The sequence below is a fragment of the Lagenorhynchus albirostris genome, chromosome 11 (genome assembly GCF_949774975.1).
Source record: "Lagenorhynchus albirostris chromosome 11, mLagAlb1.1, whole genome shotgun sequence".
In the NCBI taxonomy this organism is placed as follows: domain Eukaryota; kingdom Metazoa; phylum Chordata; class Mammalia; order Artiodactyla; family Delphinidae; genus Lagenorhynchus; species Lagenorhynchus albirostris.
The window spans coordinates 82,887,119-82,908,180 of NC_083105.1; the positions used below are offsets into that span (position 1 = coordinate 82,887,119).

Sequence of the window (21,062 nt, forward strand, 5' to 3'; positions counted from 1 at the left end):
AGTGCTATTCTTGGTGCTTTCTGTGTAATAACTTGGTTAATCCTCACAAACAACCTGTGCAGGAACTTGTGTCCTATCTCATCTTAACAAAGAAGAATCTGAGATATACCTAAACTCACATAGCTAGTTAGAGATCGAGCTAGGATTGGAACCCGTGCAGACTGGCTCCCGAGTCTGTGCTGTTAACCACTGCAAACATCTCCTTTCGAAAATACCCTTCTACCGCTTCACTCCTAGGAAGTTTCACTGGCTGATCACCCTGCGTCAAACCCTGGTCTTACTTCATCTCTCTGGTTCCTCACTTCATTTCTCTTCTCTGTCCTCTCATTTCTAGTCTCCCCCACCCCCTTCTTGGGGGAAAGTCCTTCCTCTGTCACATAGATCTGTTTATCTATCACCCGTGGCTGCCCCCAAAAACCTTAGCGTTTCCTCTTATACTCTGAAGCTCATGGAGGTGCTTCCCCAGTCAAAGCCCACCTCTTTTGTGAGGTAAATCGTTATGCTACCTGTTGAGATTATATACACATATAGAAAGCATACTGTTTATCTTTATTAAAATCATACTGTTCAGCGTTATAGAGCCCTGGTTTTTAAAAGTCTGTGTAAATCATCTGATATTTTGAGCTTACGGGGTTCTTTTATAAATGTAGTGATTTAGAGTCAGAGAATCTGGATTTAAATCCTAGCTCTACCCACTTACTACTTATAGAATATTGGGCAAGTTGTTTACATTCACCAAACCATATTTTATTGATCTACAAAGTGGAAATAAGAATACCGTGTTCATCACACAGTTGCACTGAAAGAATCAATGAGATAATATATGTCAAGGAACAACATAAATTATAAAACTTTGTTTTAATAGAACCACAAAGTTCTATAACTTCCTCATTAATATATAGGAATCCCTTTCTACCTTCTAACGCCATTATTTTGAAAATATTAGGGTTCAAGCATGAGCTTAATTTATGAGACCACAGAGGTCTCTGAATGCTGAATTTATCCTTTGAATTAACAGAACCAGCTTGACTGTTTCACTGTGGTTGCTATGGTTACTGTGGCTTTGGGGCCTGCTTTCTTGAGTTGCTGCTAGCCCTCTGCTTAGAGCTTCCCCCTTGTAGGTATGAAGCCAACTTGTAAGACTTCATGAAACACTTGGAGAATACGCATCGCCCACATCACAAATTGCAAGACAGGCATCCATTTCAAGCCCTGATGTCATTAGAGTCTCACCTATAAGTTCCAGGACCTATGAGTCATGGTTTCAGGCATTCTTTCAGGAAAGTATATCTGTAGGAGCCAAACTCCCCAAAATTGACTGTTTAGATATATTGGATTATGGTCAATTCTAGTTGATCTGGAAGTCATTATTTCTTCAGATGTTTTCTTCCCGTTGTCTCTCATCAAGGTTATATAACTTTTTTATCAGCACAGTTCCTGGAATTATTATCTTTATTAATTTTTTTTTACTTTCTCTTGTTTGTGTTGCATCTATTCCAAGGTTTTAGTCTTAATAACTTACAATTTCCCCACCCACCCTGACTTCTCTGGAGTGTACCACCTTTCCCATCTCCTACCTCTTCGGTTACTTCCTGAAGTCATTAAGCAGACCATGATTAGGGCAGATATTCTCAAGTTTCAGTATTTCCACCTCTCCGTGAGATATGTTTTATCATACTTCGGGTGTTGAATCCTTTCTACATCATTATTTACTCTAAAGCAGAATTCACTTTATACATTTTATGGTGGGCTTGCCCTAGACCCCATGCAAAGCAACGTATCTAATAAAGTACCAAAAGAATTTAGTGCCCTACTTATCAGTGGGTTCCTGTGAGTGAGGCTGCCATGGTAACACATTCTAAATTAAATGTACTATAATTTAGACAAAGAGAAAAATAACTCTTTATAGACTCACATTTACCATCAGATTAGTGGTTGTTTTCCATGCTAGATTACAAAGTCACAAGGGCAGAGACTGTAGTTGTTTCCCCTGTTTGTTCTATCCCTTCATAGCATGGGACCCGGCACATAGTAGGCCCTCAGTAAATATGTGTTGAATCAAAACATGACTTGATAATAATATAAAAATCAAAGCGCTCTTTGCATACCCCTTCTTACAGTACCTTTGTAAAATTTTAAAACAAATAATCAGTAAAGATGAATTCAATAACATGAAATTATGTTGGATTTTAGTGGAAAGTGCTAAGCAAATACAAGCTATTATTAGGACACAGTAAATAGTACAGGAGACTAGCAAAGCTGTCAGTTTATGAAATAATCATGGGCAGCACATTAAATATAGACTTTTATCCATAATGCTTATGTTTATTTCAAACGTAAAAACATTATTTTCTCCCCTTGGGTATAGATGTCTTAAAATATGTTTTCTTGCAGTATTCCTTCTACCAGCAGTTGCATGAACAAAAAAAGTCAGAAAAATTCTTCAAAGTTCTCTATGACCGAATGAAGGCTGCTCAGAAAGAGATAAGATCAACAGTGACAGTTAATACCATAGACTTAGGTAACAAAAAAAGGGATGATGACAACGAATTGATGACATCTGGCCCACGAATGAGAGGTAAAGAAATAGTTGAGTATTGGGGAGAATAGAGTGAGAGAAAAGAGGGGTAACACGGTTTTTAGATCTCTCTTATGTTTTTTATCTCACTTGTCTTAGTCTAATTATTCCAGCTGTGACTCTGTTTATGGAACTCCACCCTTGAATTTTTGTGGTCATGGGGTTGACCTTGAAAGAGCTCTGTAGGGCCAAGCTCAAGCAAGGAGTTATCAGTGCAAAGCAACAAGTGACATGAAAATGTTTGATTTCAGTGTGAAATTTATGGTAAAGAACAACTGCCCAAACCTTCTGAATGTTCATGAAATTTAAACTGTAAGAACAGGAATTACAGCAGTAAACTCTATGAAAGATTTTTGGTATTTGGAATAATGAAGTCGTCAGTGTAGTAAATACAAATCATCTAAATATTAACATTTTTGAAGTTTGCCCTAATTTCCCACCTTCTCGTATTCAAGAACTCTGACATTTTATATTTATCACAAAGACAGGAGCCCTTCTAAAATTGGCTAAGCATTAAGACCTTTTTTAAATATCCCAGTGCAAAGTTTATTTTTTAGTTGCTACCTCTCAGATTCTTTTTGGGAAATTCTTGCACCTCTTGTCAGGTGATTTTAAATTCAATTGTTAGAGAATTTGGATAACTGTCTTTTTTTTTAATTAGCAAAAGGAAGTTAATTCATAAATGTAAGAATACTGCTTTATTTTCAGTAAGAGATTCACCATTACATTTAAAAGAGGGAATGAAAGGGCAATTAACAGAAGCTTCTTCGGCAACATCCAAAGCATACTGTGCGTACAGAAGAGAAATGGATCCAGAAATAGACATCATTTGCACAGGATCAGAAGCGGGAAACGCTGAGGAAAAGTCTGCGGAGGAAGTAACAATGAGTCCTGCCATTGCCATCATGCAGCCGATTCTGAGATTTCTTCAGTTACTCTGTGAGAATCACAACCGGGAACTGCAGGTATTTGTTCTATTTTGTGTGAAAGCTGAGCATACAGCCTGTGATTATAGGTAGTTAAATTCAAATAAAACTAACAAGTAGTTTTGGAGAGAGTTTGGGAGAAATAATAAAAACAATAGTGCTCTTCTGAAATGGAAGAAACTTTGGTATGTAAGTGAAGAAAAATGAGAGGAAAATTCCTTTATGCATGAAAAAAAATCAGGCTCCTACGGTATCATTCTTTGCATTTTCAACTCACATCTCTTTAGCCTCAGTGGGTATCATCTAACCTTAGGACTCTGGGAATTGTTAAGTAAGGTCACATTTGCCTCATCTGTATCTTTCATGGTTTTATAAGACTGTAGAAGCTTTCATCATTCCCAACTCTGTTCCTATTCCTTGAGTGAGGATACAGAGTATCTTTGTATGTCTTCATTAGAAACAGTTAATAAAGAGGATTTTTTTTTCTTTCTTTTGAAGTGTAGTTGATTTACAATATTGTTTTAGTTTCAGGGGTACAGCAAAATGATTCATATGTATATATTTCCTTTTTTAAATTCTTTTCCATCATACCTTATTATGAGATATTGAATAGTTCCCTGTGCTATACGGTAAATCCCTATTATTTATCTACTTTATATAGGGTAGTGTGAATCTGTTAATCCCATACTCCTAATTTTTCCCTCCTCCTTCCCCCTTCCCCTTCGGTAACCATATGTTTGTTTTCTGGCTGTGAGTCTGTTTCTGTTTTGTAAATAAGTTCATTGGTACTGTTATTTTAGATTCCGCATATAAGTGGTACCTCTCTAGATCCATCCATGTTGCTGCAAATGGCATTGTTTCGATCTTTTTTATGGCTGAGTAATATTCCAGTGTGTGTGTGTGTGTGTGTGTGTGTGTGTGTGTGTGTGTGTGTGTTACATCTTCTTTATCCATGTGTCTGTTGATGGACACTTAGGTCTCTTCCATGTCTTGGCTATTGTAAATAATGCTGCTGTGAATATAGGGGTAAGTGTATCTTTTTGAATTAGAGTTTTTGTCTTTTCTGGGTATATGCCGAGGAGTGGGATTGCTGGATCATATGGTAACTCTATGTTTATTTTTTAAGGACCATCCATACTGTTTTCTATAGTGGCTGCACCAATTTACATTCCCACTAATAGTGTAGGAGGGTTCCCTTTTCTTCACACCCTCTCCAGCATTTATTATTTGTAGACTTTTTGATGATAGCCATTCTGACTGGTGTGAGGTAGTTTGGATTTGAATTTCTCTAATAATTAGCAGTGTTGAGCATCTTTTCATATGCTTGTTGGCCATCTGTATGTCTTCTTTGGAGAAATGTCTCTTTACGTCTTCTGCCCATTTTTCAACTGAGTTGTTTGCTTTTTTGATATTGAGTTGTATGAGCTGTTTATATATTTTGGAAATTAATCTCTTGTCGGTTGCATCGTTTGCAAATATTTTCTCCCAGTCTGTAGGTTGTCTTTTCGTTTTCTTGATGGTTTCCTTTGCTGTGCAAAAGCTTATAAATTTTATTAGATCACATTTGTTTATTTTTGCTTTTATTTCTTTTACCTAGGAAGACTGACCTAAGAAAATATTGCTACAATTTATGTCAGAGAATATCTTCCCTATGTTCTCTTCTAGGAGTTTTATGGTGTTATGTCTTATATTTAAGTCTTTAAGCCATTTTGAATTGATTTTTGTGTATGGTGTGAGGGAGCGTTCTAACTTCATTGATTTACTTGGGGAAGAGGATTTTTTATAGCAGTGAAGGTTGATACCTTTGTAAATTAATATAATCCTGGCCTTACATCTTCTTTGGTACATTTTTTGTTGTCAAATAGATGAACTTAGGTGTGCCTAGGAATTTTGGCCCCTTTGTTTTGGGCATCATTTGTACATGCTGCTTATGTCACCATAGAAAAACCACATGAATGGTGACGTCATGTCTAAGAGCACAACTCCAGTATTAGAGCAACAGCAGAGTTTGAAGCTGTGTTTTCTAGTAAGCATCTAAAGTGCAGGTGTTCTGAATTGGTAAGAGAGGGTAGATTCATATTAATTGGATTGAATATCCTCCAAGGAGATGAGACCCTCAGGAATTAATGAATGGCGGAAGCCATGACTCTTGTGGACCACCCCACCACAACTTGGAGAGAGCTGCTGCAGAACTGTCAGCAGGAAAAGACCAGAAGCTTTATTTGCAGAGGGGAGATATTGAATATGTGCCTGTGCACTTATCCTGACCCATGTGGGAAGTGGATGTGTAGTATCTGATCAAATATTTTACTGATAGGAATGTGGGATCAAACAATTTGGAAAATGCTACTTATAAAAGAGTTTTGTTTTATTATGAATCAGTGTTAGAATTATTCACAATATCTAATATGTAGAAGCAGCCCCAGTGTCCATTAACAGATGAATGGGTACACAAAATGGGGTGTGTACAAAAAATATAATATCATTCAGCCTTAACAAGGAAGGGAGTTCTGACATGCGCTACAACATGTATGAAACTGGGGACATTATGCTAAGTGAAATAAGACACACAAAAAGACAAATATTGTGTGATTCCACTTATATGAGATAGAGTAGTCAAAATAATGAAGACAGAAAGTAGAAGGGTGGTTGTCAAAGGCTAGGGAGAGGGAGAATATGGAGTTGTTAATAGGTGTAGAGTTTTAGTTTTACAAAGATGAAAGGAGTTATAGAAATGGATGATGGACATGGTAGCTAAACATTATGAATATGTTTAATACCACCGGACTGTGTACACTTAAAAATGGTTAAGAGTACATTTTATGTATATTTTGCCACAATACAAAAAATTGAAAAAAATCACAAATGCAAACTAAAAGGAAATAGAATAAATGGTAGAAATGAATTCAAATGAATTAAATAGTAAATTAAACTTGTGAAAATAAGTAATAAATTAAAATAAAATAAAAGTTTCCATCTTTGCTTACCCTTTCACCAGGTTTATTCCCACATGAAATCACTTTTTTTTTTTTGTTTATACAGCAGGTTCTTATGAGTCATCAGTTTTATACACATCAGTGTATACATGTCAATCCCAATCTCCCAATTCATCACACCACCACCCCCATCCCCCTGCAGCTTCCCCCCCTTGGTGTCCATACGTTTGTTCTCTACATCTGTGTCTCAACTTCTTCCCTGCCAACCGGTTCATCTGTACCATTTCTCTAGGTTCCACATATATGCGTTAATATACGATATTTGTTTTTCTCTTTTGGACTTACTTTACTCTGTAGGACAGTCTCTAGATCCATCCACGTCTCAACAAATGACCCAATTTCATTCCTTTTTATGGCTGAGTAATATTCCATTGTATGTATATATACCACATCTTCTTTATCCATTCGTCTGTCAGTGGGCATTTAGGTTGCTTCCATGACCTGCCTAGTGTTGCAATGAACATTGGGATGCATGTGTCTTTTTGAATTATGGTTTCCTCTGGGTATATGCCCAGTAGTGGGATTTATGGGTCCTATGGTAATTCTATTTTTAGTTTTTTAAGGAACCTCCATACTGTTCTCCATAGTGCCTGTATCAATTTACAGTCCCACCAACAGTGCAAGAGGGTTCCCTTATCTCCACACCCTCTCCAGCATTTGTTGTTTGTAGATTTTCTGATGATGCCCATTCTAACTGGTGTGAGGTGATACCTCATTGTAGTTTTGATTTGCATTTCTCTAATAATTAGTGATGTTGAGCAGCTTTTCATGTGCTTCTTGGCCATCTCTATGTCTTCTTTACAGAAATGTCTATTTAGGTCTTCTGCCCATTTTTGGATTGGGTTGTTTGTTTTTTTAATATTGAGCTGCATGAGCTGTTTATATATTTTGGAGATTAATCCTTTGTCCATTGATTCGTTTGCAAAAATTTTCTCCCATTCTGGGGGTTGTCTTTATATTTTGTTTATGGTTTCCTTTGCTGTGCAAAAGCTTTCAAGTTTCGTTAGGTCCCATTTGTTTACTTTTGTTTTTATTTCCTTTACTATAGGAGGTGGATCGAAAAAGATCTTGCTGTGATTTATGTCAAAGTGTGTTCTTCCTATGTCTTCCTCTACGAGTTTTATAGTGTCCGGTCTTACATTTAGGTCTCGAATCCATTTTGAGTTTATATTTGTGTATGGTGTTAGGGAGTGTTCTAATTTGATTCTTTTCATGTAGCTGTCCAGTTTTCCCAGCACCACTTATTGAAGAGACTCTCTTTTCTCCATTGTATATCCTTGCCTCCTTTGTCATAGATTAGTTGACCATAGGTGCGTGGGTTTATCTCTGGGCTTTCTATCCTGTTCCATTGATCTATATTTCTGTTTTTGTGCCAGTACCATACTGTCTTGCTTACTGTAGCTTCATAGTATAGTGTGAAGTCAGGGAGTCTGATTCCTCCAGCTCCGTTTTTTTCCCTCAACACTGCTTTGGCTATTCTGGGTCTTTTGTGTCTCCATACAAATTTTAAGATATTTTGTTCTAGTCCTGTGAAAAATGCCATTGGTAATTTGAGAGGGATTGCATTGAATCTGTAGATTGCTTTGGGTACTATAGTCATTTTCAGAATATTGATTCTTCCAATCCAAGAACATGGTATATCTCTCCATCTGTTGGTATCATCTTTAATTTCTTTCATCAGTGTCTTATAGTTTTCTGCATACAGGTCTTTTGTCTCCCTAGGTCGGTTTATTCCTAGGTATTTTATTCTTTTTCTTGCAATGGTAAATGGGAGTGTTTCCTTAATTTCTCTTTCAGGTTTTTCATCATTAGTTTATAGGAATGCAAGAGATTTCTGTGCATTAATTTTGTATCCTGCAACTTTACCAGATTCATTGATTAGCTCTAGTAGTTTTCTGGTGGCATCTTTAGGATTTTCTGTGTATAGTATCATGTCATCTGCAAACAGTGACAGTTTTACTTCTTCTTTTCCAATTTGTGTTCCTTTTATTTCTTTTTCTTCTCTGATTGCTGTGACTAGGACTTCCAAAACTATGTTGAATAAAAGTGGCGAGAGTGGACATCCTTGTCTTCTTCCTGATCTTAGAGGAAATGCTTTCAGTTTTTCACCATTGAGAATGATGTTTGCTGGGGGTTTGTCATATATGGCCTGTATTATGTTGAGGTAGGTTCCCTCTATGCCCACTTTCTGGAGGGTTTTTATCGTAAATGTGTGTTGAATTTTGTCAAAAGTTTTTTCTGCATCTATTGAGATGATCATATGGTTTTTATTCTTCAATTTGTTAAAATGGTGTATCACATTAATTGATTTGCGTATACTGAAGAGTCCTTGCATCCTTGGGATAACCCCACTTGGTCATGGTGTATGATCATTTTAATGTGTTGTTGGATTCTGTTGCTAGTATTTTGTTGAGGATTTTTGCATCTATATTCATCAGTGATATTCGTCTGTAATTTTTTGTTTTTGTTGTATCTTTGTCTGGTTTTGGTATCAGGGTGATGGTGGCCTCATAGAATGAGTTTGGGAGTGTTCCTTCCTCTGCAATTTTTTGGAAGAGTTTGAGAAGGATGGGTGTGAGCTCTTCTCTAAATGTTTGATAGAATTCACCTGTGAAGCCGTCTGGTCCTGGACTTCTGTTTCTTGGAAGATTTTTTATCACAGTTTCAATTTCATTGCTTGTTTTTGGTCTGTTCATATTTTCTACATCTTCCTGGTTCAGTCTTGGAAGCTTATACCTTTCTAAGAATTTGTCCATTTCTTCCAGGTTGTCCATTTTACTGGCATAGAGTTGCTTGTAGTGGTCTCTTAGGATGCTTTGTATTTCTGCGGTGTCTGTTGTAACTTCTCCTTTTTCATTTCTAATTTTATTAATTTGCGTCCTCTCCCTCTTTTTCTTGATGAGTCTGGTTTATCAATTTTGTTTATCTCCTCAAAGAACCAGCTTTCAGTTTTATTGATCTTTGCTATTGTTTTCTTTGTTTCTATTTCATTTATTTCTTCTCTGATCTTTATGATTTCTTTCCTTCTGCTAATTTTGGGTTTTGTTTGTTCTTTCTCTAGTTCTTTTAGGTGTAAGGTTAGATTATTTGAGATTTTTCTTGTTTCTTGAGGTAGACTTGTATAGCTATAAACTTCCTTCTTAGAACTGCTTTTGCTGCATCCCACAGGTTTTGGATCGTTCTGTTTTCATTGTCATTTGTCTCTAGGTATTTTTTTATTTCCTCTTTGATTTCTTCAGTGACCTCTTGGTTATTTAGTAACGTATTGTTTAGACTCCATGTGTTTATGTTTTTTACTTTTTTTTCCCTGTAATTGATTTCTGATCTCATAGTGTTGTAATCAGAAAAGATGCTTGATATGATTTCCATTTTCTTAAATTTACTGAGGCTTGATTTGTGACCCAAGATGTGATCTATCCTGGAGAATGTTCTGTGTGCACTTGAGAAGAAAGTGTCATCTGCTGTTTTTGGATGGAATGTCCTATAAATATCAATTAAATCTATCTAGTCTGTTGTGTCATTTAAAGCTTCTGTTTCCTTATTTATTTTCATTTTGGATGATCTGTCCATTGGTGTAAATGAGGTGTTCAAGTCCCCCACTATTATTGTGTTACTGTTAATTTCCTCTTTAACAGCTGTTAGCAGTTGCCTTATGTATTGAGGTGCTCCTATGTTGGGTGCATATATATTTATAATTGTTATATCTTCTTCTTGGATTGATCCCCTGATCCTTATGTAGTGTCCTTCCTTGTCTCTTGTAACATTTTTTATTTTGAAGCTTATTTTATCTGATATGAGTATTGCTACTCCATCTTTCGATTTCCATTTGCATGGACTATCTTTTTCCATCCCCTCACTTTCAGTCTGAATGTTTCCCTAGGTCTGAAGTGGGTCTCTTGTAGACAGCATATATATGGGTCTTGTTTCTGCATCCATTCAGCAAGCCTGTGCCTTTTGGCTGGAGCATTTAATCCATTCACGTTTAAGGTAATTATCGATATGTATGTTCCTATGACCATTTACTTAATTGTTTTGGGTTTGTTTTTGTAGGTCCTTTTCTTCTCTTGTGTTTCCCACTTAGAGAAGTTCCTTTAGCATTTTTTGTAGAGCCGGTTTGGTGGTGCTGAATTTTCTTAGCTTTTGCTTGTCTGTAAATCTTTTGATTTCTCCATCGAATCTGAATTAGATCCTTGCCAGGTAAGAGTAATCTTGGTTGTAGGTTCTTCCCTTTCATCACTTTAAGTATATCATGCCACTGCTTTCTGGCTTGTAGAGTTTCTGCTGAGAAATCAGCTGTTAATCTTATGGGAATTCCCTTGTATGTTATTTGTCATTTTTCCCTTGCTGCTTTTAATAATTTTTCTTTGTCTTTAATTTTTGCCAGTTTGATTAGTGTGTGTCTCAGTGTGTTTCTCCTTGGGTTTATCCTATATGGGACTCTCTGCGTTTCCTGGATTTGGGTGGCTATTTCCTTTCCCATGTTAGGGATGTTTTCGACTCTAATCTCTCCAAATATTTTCTTTGGTCCTTTTTCTCTCTTTTCTCATTCTGGACCCCTATAATGCGAATGTTGTTGCATTTAATGTTGTCCCAGAGGTCTCTTAGGCTGTCTTCATTTCTTTTCATTTTTTTTTATTTATTCCGTTCCGCAGCAGTGAATTCCACCATTCTGTCGTCCAGGTCACTTATCTGTTTTTCTGCCTCAGTTATTCTGCTATTGATTCCTTCTAGTGTAGTTTTCATTTCAGTTATTGTATTGTTCATCACTGTTTGTTTGTTCTTTAATTCTTCTGGGTCTTTGTTAAACATTTCTTTCATCTTCTCGATCTTTGCCTCCATTCCTTTTCCGAGGTCCTGGATCATGTTCACTATTGTTATTCTGAATTCTTTTTCTGGAAGGTTGCCTATCTCCACTTCATTTAATTGTTTTTCTGGGGTTTTATCTTGTTCCTTCATCTGGTACATAGCCCTCTGCCTTTTCATCTTGTTTGTCTTTCTGTGAATGTGGTTTTTGTTCCACAGGCTGCAGGATTGTAGTTCTTGCTTCTGCTGACTGCCCTCTGCAGAAGTTGGTTCTTTAAAGAAGATCGATAAGATTCTTATTCCCTCAGCAATACATATGGAAACTCCTCTATGCTGTCATATAGTTTGCTGTAACCTCTCACCTCTAGCAGGAGCACTGAGACCGTGGGGATGCTTATCCATGGCATTGACTGGACAGAATGCATAATCTCTCGATAGACTTGGTTCTAGAGAGGGTCCCCCAGCTGACTGCCGATTCAGTTCCTGCGGGGCCCCGGCTGCTCCAGCTACTGGACTGCATCTGTCAGCAAGTGGGCAAGGTCTCGAAATCACTCTAACTGGTTGTGTTTCCTTCCAGAAATTTTTATGCACATATAAGCATACTGATCTGTACATGTAAACCTTTTAAAAAATACACACACAATATAATGGTCTTCCACTTACTTTTATCATTTACTAATATATCTTATTACTAAATTACTTATTACTAGATTATGTTTATATCAGTACATATTGAAGTACCTCATTCTTATAGCTTCAATATATTCCAGTGTTTGGATGTACATTTATTTATTAAATCAGTCACATTGTGATGGGTATGGTGCGGTTTCCAGTTTGGGCTGTTATAAGCAGTATGCCGTGAACCTCTTTGCAGTCGTATGTTAACTGAAAATATTGATAGGTGCTTCCAAGTTGCCCTCCATAATGGTTGCATCATTTACTGTTTGAAGCTATACCATTGATAAGGGATCATTTAGTTGAATATTTGATTTCTTCTTTCCCTAATGAATTTCTTTCCAGTTTCTTTTTCCTTCTTTTCCTACTACCTATTGTTTTTGTCCTTTGTATATAGTTTTAAGACAATGACATTGAGAAATATTTGTTATGAACCATACTGATAAATATAGATGCTTGGGAAAAAAATGCATCTTTTATTTCTTAAACCCAGGAGAAATTTAATAAATGTAAATGCTTCCATATAAATAGCCATTCCATTCCACATTACCACGGGGATCCTGTCGAGTTAGAAAAACACTCCTATGGAGAGAACTAAAAACAATTAGCACAGTGATTTTTTTTTTAATGCTTCAGGTATGCTTTCTTTTGCCTTTAGAATTTCTTGAGGAATCAAAACAACAAAACAAATTACAACCTTGTCTGTGAGACCCTTCAGTTTTTGGACTGCATTTGTGGAAGTACGACGGGTGGCCTGGGCCTCTTGGGTCTCTACATCAATGAGAAGAATGTAGTGCTGGTCAACCAGACTCTGGAGAGCTTGACTGAGTATTGCCAGGGCCCGTGCCATGAAAATCAGGTAACTGTGAGAGCAGTCCTTCACGCACAAGTATTCTGACCAGTCAGCAAAAGGATCAGATTGGTGAAGGAGCCAAGCTTTACATGCCTGTAAAAGACCTTTCTTCTTGCTTTGCCAGATAGTTTTACCTTCCTAACAAAACATACAAAGACTGAATTATAACAAATACTATGCCATATTTTAATTTAATTTCACCCTAAAAGGAAATTCCCATGAAAATATTCCAGATAAAAATCAGAGTTACCAAAAAACGTTAAATACGTTTTTGTCATCATTGATCAGTTTTCATCTTTAATCAATCTTTCTAGGATTTGTGGCATCAACTGCCATTGGTTTCTTCGGCTCCACTGCAGTGGGTTGTGTATATTATCTCCTTCATATTCACAGTAAACTTATGAAATATGTAATAGTGCTTCCATTTTGCTGATGAATAGGTTCTGACTCAGAAATCAAGTGGTGTTCCAGAGTCTCAGAGTAACCGAATCTGTACGTTGTAGGGCCATTCTTAAAACTGAGGACTTGGGCTTCCCTGGTGGCGCAGTGGTTGAGAATCCACCTGCCGATGCAGGAGACACGGGTTCGTGCCCTCGTCCGGGAAGATCCCCCATGCCACGGAGCGGCTGGGCCCGTGAGCCATGGACACTGAGCCTGCGCGTCTGGAGCCTGTGCTCCGCAACGGGAGAGGCCACAACAGTGAGAGGCCCGTGTACCGCAAAAACAAACAAACAAACAAACAAACAAAAACTGAGGACTTGTGGTTTAGTCTAGAGTGCGCTTTTAACTGTATTACATTTTCCAGGGCAAGGTTTCGACTCCTTTTTCCAGAATGTTTGTCTCTGATTCCATTTTCTTGGATATCACAGTCACATAGAAGGAGTAGACAGTAGAACACTTGGACTAGTAAAGTGGGGGGCACCCTGTAATTTACTGACTGTTCACATCTACACAGGTTGTTACAGGGCTACCATCACAAGCATGGATCCACTCTGGAAGGAAGAGTTTTCAAGTCACAGACATTTCTGGATATTAATTTTAAAGAAGCCATTGAGACCAAATATCAGTGCTTAATATAGAAAAGTGAAAAAAGTAATTTGCTTTTCTATTGTGAATTATATGATGTATATGTACAAAAATGCACACACACATACATGTAAATGCATAGGTATGTAGAACAAAAACGCAATTATTGATGTAAATAATTTGTTAGGGGCATACTTCTTCCCCCCCCATAATATGCACGTGACATGGTGAGAGAGTTTGTGGATTTTGCTCTGTGTTATATTTCCCTCTCCTAGGGCAACGATACAAGAAAACCTAACTGTTGATTTAAAGTTAAGGAAATACATGCAAATTCAAAGATTTGGTTTTGTTGTTGGTTAAAATCATGTATAACAGAAAACAGGTATTCTCCACTCTTGGTTTTTTACTAAGTCAGGTAAGCTCTAAAAGTAGAAATTAATAATAAAATAGCGTGAATCCTGTATACTCTGGAAATATACTTACTCTGAACCCCGTGCTCTGGAAGTGTGTGGAAAGAAAGAAAGTGGCTAGCAAATTCCGGACACAGTCTGCAAATTGATTCCCTCTAAGTTTAGCAAACATTTTAACAATCAGAAGAACCTCCGGAGGTGTAGAAGACAGATGGAAAACACCTCTCTTGGGTGTCAGGGGAGTAAAAATTTCCTTATATGAAGGGAGAAATGAAGCCCATTCTGAAAAATAACAGTCCTTTCAGAGTCACCTTGATTTTACTCTTTCTCATTTATCTTACCTGGGTTTCAATTTTTCAGACACCTTGACAGTGGGTGCTGTGTGGTAAGCTGTAGTTCCACAAACTCCAACCCACAAGTTCCTGATTTTCAAGTCCTATAAAATGAATTAAATTCGGAGTCCTAGCACAGTAGACCCTAACCTTCAAAATACTGACATTTATCTCTCAGGATTTTTTTTTTTTTTTTTTTTTTTTTGCGGTACACGCGGGCCTCTCACTGTTGTGGCCTCTCCCGTTGCGGAGCACAGGCTCCGGACGCGCAGGCTCAGCGGCCATGGCTCACGGGCCCAGCCGCTCCGCGGCATGTGGGATCTTCCCAGACCGGGTCACGAACCCATGTCCCCTGCATCAGCAGGCAGACTCTCAACCACTGCACCACCAGGGAAGCCCCTCTCAGGATATTTTATAAGCTTTTCTCAAGTCAGATTTCTCTGTGAATCACTTAAGTTTGAGGAATCTTCTGACCTTTTCCCTCAACCACCATAATTGACAAGATGTCTCCAAAACATCAGGAGGTGCCTGTATTCCCTGTCTGCTGCCACAGTGATCAACAGCATCACTTGTTACTCATTTAGCATTAAGTAGCAGATAAATGAAGTTGCTACATCATTTCCAATAAAGTTTACTTACAAACCTTGGACATAAGGGGCGCATTCCTTTTGTAAATAGGAATATTCTCTTAGCCTGGATAGATCAGATCTTAAAATTCTAAATTTAAGGAATTCCTCTAATGAAGGGCATATTAAAATTTAGTGACTGAGTGTTTTACTTAACCATTGTTTTTTGAAATTCTATTAAAATGGTTCATTGAAAAGATACCTGTTTCATACAATGTCTATCTCTATGTTCTTCATACAAAGCCATTTAGCTAATACTAATCAACTAATAGACTCTATGCAAAAGAATAAGTTAAAGTTAAACCTTTGAGTTATCTTAGACTTAATCTCAAAGTTAAATTTTAATTATATTTTAAAAGTCGAAAGGCTAAGGTGATTCTGTAATTTTATGTCATGGCTTCTAGCGCACTTATGTCGTACATAGAGTGTTATTTTATAAACATTTCTTTTTCCTAGACATGTATTGCTACTCATGAATCTAATGGGATTGATATCATCATTGCTTTGATTCTAAATGACATAAACCCTCTTGGTAAATATCGAATGGACCTGGTGCTCCAACTAAAGGTAGAGTAAATCCACTATTCGGGGGGGGAAGTGACATTCTCTATATAAAACTCCCTTTCAGAGTTGACTCTAAATCTTCAAGTAGGTCTTGTAAAAAGCAAGGTATTATCGTATTTTCAACTAATGAATTGGCAGAAAGGGATAGTTAAAGCACCGTGAGCGCTAAATTCCTGATAGTGTCAAATAAGATTTGAGATAATGTTAGTTGGAGGGTACTTTCCTGGAAGTTTTTTTAAGCAGCCACTTTGTTTTGCTGTTTTTCTTCTGCTTTTATTTTCTATTTTTCATTATATAGAGGAGGAAAAGGTTCTGAACATTCACTATCCCATATATTTTTAAGTCGTCTTGACTACAGAATTCTATCTAGCAAGTCACGATTAATGAGACTATGTCAGAGGAGGGCTGCATTTTAGTTTTATGTCTCTCTACTTTCTAAAAGTTGTTTTCTTTTATTATATCTTAGAATCTTATTTTTTTCCCCAAATAAGCTAAGCCATTTTCACACTCCCTTTGAGGAGGTGCTTCAACTTAAACCATGCGCATACTTCCCAGCAGTTCCATTGATCAGAGGTCAGGAGCACAATGGTATTCTGAAAAAAATTTCTTCAACTTTTTGTTCAAGTAGAAACAGATAAATGAATATACACAAGAAACGATATAATCCCAAATATAAAGGCATGCTATTCAATTGAGATGAATTATTAAAGACCACATATGTTTAGTGTTAAACAGGTTTAAAAATCATTGGTTAAATAAAATTTTTCTGTAAAGACAGGTCGATCCAATATCATAGAGAGAATAAAGTTTAACTTTTTAATGGGTAAATTTATGGCCAAGAAGAATGGAAATGATATTTCTATAACTATGTTTCTAAATATAGATTTAGATAGATAACGGAATATATATTATATATACATCCTACTTATGTGGAGATTGTGCTAATGGCTCGTAATAAGCAAACAAAGAGATAAGTGAACTATTTTCATTTGTAATATATATAATCTTTGGGTATTTATCTTTATAGATTAGAAAGAAGGTGATCCTTATGTAGATTGAACGTGTGTCCTTTTCCTAATTAGCTTCATGCTTCACTTAGTAAAAACAGCCTAGGCCTATATAACAGACAGCTTAATTTGAATTACTAGAAAAAAATTATTATATCTTGAATTCATTTTTAACCATAATTCATAAAGAAACAGGCTTTTAAAATCCTTTATTTACCTAGAGACTATACCTTTAAATCTCTCTCTCTTTTTTGTTTTTTGGCCATGCCGCAAGGCTTGTGGGATCTTAGTTCCTCAACTACTAGGATTGAACCTGGGCCCTCGGCAGTGAAAGTGCAGAGTCTAAATCTAACCACTGGTCCTCCAGGGAAGTCCCTAAGTCTCACTCTTAATTGACATAACTTAATGGGGAAAATACTGAAGGATTTGTCAGAGTATAGGCATACAGATCATTTACAAATCCAGACCTATGTAAAAAAACCTAAATTAAATGATGGGGTGTGACTTAACAGTACAAAGATACTCTTGGCTATTCAAATGGAAATCTTTTTTGAAAAAGGGTCATTTAAAATTTCATTTATGTTTCTAGGCATAATTTATATATACCTTTTCAAAATATGACAGTTGGATAGATCAAGGTATGTATAAAATACAAAATGAATGAATTTGACTTGAAATATTCATAGTTTTCTACTTAAAGAAAGAGGTGAGTGTACATTTCTAAACAATCCATGAGGCTTTGTACATAATGGCCAATATGAGAACAATGTTTGTAAGACAGAATGATATAGTATATCGGCAAATTTTAGAAGGTATAGGTAGTATGCTTTTAATTATAAATTCTCCAGAACATTATAGAGATTCCATATTAAAAATGTTAAGGTTTTATTTTATACCATCCACCCTTAAATTTATACTTAACCAGTTATAATTTTAAGTATATTTAACTTTACTAATTTGCTATACCATTTTATGAATTTTCTGATGCATATATCTTGTCCCTTTTAATTTATATTTCATAACTGATCTGGGACTATAAAGTGCTAAATTTATAAATAGGTAGGTTTTTTTGTTACTATTTTTTGTTTTTTGTTTTTCTTCTAAGGACTCCAGCTTCCTTTGGAAGAAAATCCTCTATTAACACACATGAATTTGATTTCTAAGCATATATAGGCTCTTGTACTTTCAAACTGATTCAAATTTCAGTAAGTCATTTACAAGATTTCTATTCCTCCAACATAGTATGAAAAAGATTGGTCAGAAAAAATGCCGTATTGCCAATAGCATTCTGAAATTGGATGTATTTTTAAGCTCTTACGTATTGGGCCTGCTGAGTGAGGTTCATTAGAGAGTACTGTTAGCGTTGCCAGGGTTTTAGTTTTCAATTCTATGGGGTCAATTAATATTGCTCTAAGGATCTAAGCTCTCCACTAACACTGGAGCCTTATTTTTTTAGGTATGTTGTTTATATGGGATGCTAGGTTATACAAAAGGAATTTTAGGATTAGTACAAATCTGTAAAAATTGAAAATGGAACAGAAAAAATAATGCTACATTTCCCACAAAATCCTAACATCTTTTTAGGATGGGTTAGTGACGTTGGTATCATCATCACCGTCACATTATCATCATCGTTACTAATATTAGCCATTTAATCAATAGGCTGTATTTCTGAAAGAAAAATAGTTGGGTAGAATTTGGTATTAAAAATATCCAGTGTAATTAATTTGCACAACTTTAACAAGATTTGTATTGTGAATGCCTGCATCACCAAACAACTGATTCAATTTAAGTTTTCATCCCGTAAGATGTTAATTTTGAGTCACTAAGAAGCATCTTAGAGCCATTTGTCTCTGCATGTGTGGAGGACGAGATTTTTATCCAAGTGAATATTACAAAAACACTATAGAAATATCTCCCAGGTCTGTTTATCATCTTGCAGTGTGCCACAATTCTAGGGCAGTGCTATTGAAAACACAGTATAAAGAAACATCATTCCAGGGACTTCCCTGGCGGTCCAGTGGTTAAGACTTCACCTTCCAGTGTAGGGGGTGCGGGTTTGATCCCTGGTTGGGGAGCTAAGATCCCACATGCCTTGCGGCCAAAAAACCAAAACTTAAAACAGAAGCAATATTGTAACAAATTCAATAAAGACTTTAAAAAAAAAAAAAAAAGAAACATCATTCCAAATGTCGAGGATATTGTACTTTGCGTTGCAAGATGGTGTATAAACTATGTTGTACCCGTTTTGGATAATAAATTGGCTGTATCAGAAACATTTCTGATTTCAATATGTAAGCGTGTTTAAGACAATATATTTATAAACTAAATTAGAAAACACCAAAGACAACATAAGCTGTTTTTATTCTCTGTTAAACAGAAATAGAAAATATTATTCTTCTACAACCCAGATGGTAAAAATGTTGCATATATGCTACCATGTAGGAAGACTAGTAAACTGTTATCAATAAATATTTTGTTTCTAACTCATGAATTTAGAATTTTATAGATTACTTTTCACTAATTATTGCTCAAATTTATTTAACATTTTGATTTGCTAGTGTGTGTTAATGTTTCGTGTTAAAACAATTATGCTAAATTCTTTGTAAATTATATGCCATTTTTGTGGAATATGTCGTTGATACTGGTGTCTTGTTAAAGTTTCATCATAGAAATGCCTATTTAGGAAATAGTCAAGGAAGATATGATTAGATTTTAATGCATTATATATAAACTCAATTTTGTGTTTAAAATTCCTTTTCACCAATATTTAAAATATCCTTTGTAACATATCTCTCATATTCATTATTTTTATTTTGTGTTAACAATAAAGTAAAATACTCTATTTTAAAATGTTAATAAGCCAAACTAAATCAGCAGTTTAAAATTCTGCTTGATTTAAAAAAAAATAGTCCTGATAATCTCAATTAAAACAAATTGAGGGGATCATTAATCCATGAAATAGACCTTTCATGTGTATCAACTCAATCTGTATCTCTAGAACAATGCCTCCAAGCTTTTGCTGGCCATCATGGAAAGTAGACATGACAGTGAGAATGCAGAAAGAATTCTATTTAACATGAGACCCAGAGAACTGGTAAGAAAACTTTTGAAAGCTGTGTTAATAATGTGTAACCTAAAAGGGACAATTTATAGTGTGCATGTCAGGGGAAATGTCTGCGGGCTTTCACTGCTCTACGAAGGCACCATGGCACATCAAGACCTGCTATTACAAGTACCTCAGAAGCCCCGTGATAGCGAAGGCCTGTGTGATTTGGGTCCTGATTTCTTCACTGGCTTTATCCACTTTAAGTGCTTTTCTTAACTAGATTTTCACACTTGCCTAAACTATCTGCAAATTATTTTTTGCCAGAAAAAAATTCTGCTTTAGTTTTTGTATTGGAATATAGGTGAGGAAGGTATATAAAAATGTTTGTACCCCTCAAAAATTTGATTTATACCTCTTTCTGAAAATAAAAACAAAATAAATCTCTTTGGTAATTGTTCTTATTAATAAAGTGTTACACAGTACTCAGCCTAGAGGAAACTGTGTGGAGACCTGCTGGGAATTCCACAGAGATCATTAGTGTGTCTTCCTATTGTAGAAGTTACATTTTCCTCCTCACTTGTGACATGGAAATTATGAAGAAATATCACCATGCTTTAAAATCATTGGGTTTCAAAAGCATTGAGAACATTCTCGAACCGTATAAGCCAGTGCCCCAATGACTAAGTCCCAGTCTTATAAACACCACTGTTGGTGCTATGGGGAAACCTGTGAAGGCACTCTTTTGCTCCCTTTAATAGTAAGGGATGGATTCAAAGAAGGCAGATAAAGAGAAAGATAAGATGCAGTTTGATTTAACATACATTTAATGAGAGCATAGGACCTGCAAAAAACAAAAACAAAAAACTCCATCCACGGAAGGCAGTGGGCCAAGAGGAGCAAGGCATTCCTTATTCTTATGCTTAAATGGAGCGGTGAGTTATATATTCATTCGACAATATCTCTGCACAATAGCCCTTTGAAAATACCATTTCCTTTGCCTACAACATTTTTATCCCCTCATCTACTTCTTGCCTGAGTTAGTGCCCCTGCCCTCTGCTTGCTGAGTGTCTCACAGTTGTGTTGGCCTCTTGATTTGCTGACAGTAAGTTCCCTGAGGGCAGATACTCTGTTGTATCCACTGTTGGGTCCTCAGGGCAGAGAACGGCGTCTAGCACCATGTGTTCTTGTTATTAGTGGGCCCTTAATAAATAATGGGC

At 36.2% G+C, this 21,062-nt stretch overlaps 1 protein-coding gene across 1 annotated transcript in view; it reads left to right on the plus strand.

The window, feature by feature from the left end:
* Positions 1-21,062, plus strand: part of ITPR2 (inositol 1,4,5-trisphosphate receptor type 2) — a 527,197-nt gene that overhangs the window by 360,683 nt on the left and 145,452 nt on the right. The window contains exons 40-44 of the mRNA XM_060166697.1: positions 2,395-2,578; positions 3,287-3,543; positions 12,637-12,837; positions 15,682-15,792; positions 19,798-19,893. Of these exons, the coding sequence (XP_060022680.1) occupies positions 2,395-2,578; positions 3,287-3,543; positions 12,637-12,837; positions 15,682-15,792; positions 19,798-19,893 (849 nt within the window). The remainder of the gene's footprint in view (positions 1-2,394; positions 2,579-3,286; positions 3,544-12,636; positions 12,838-15,681; positions 15,793-19,797; positions 19,894-21,062) is intronic.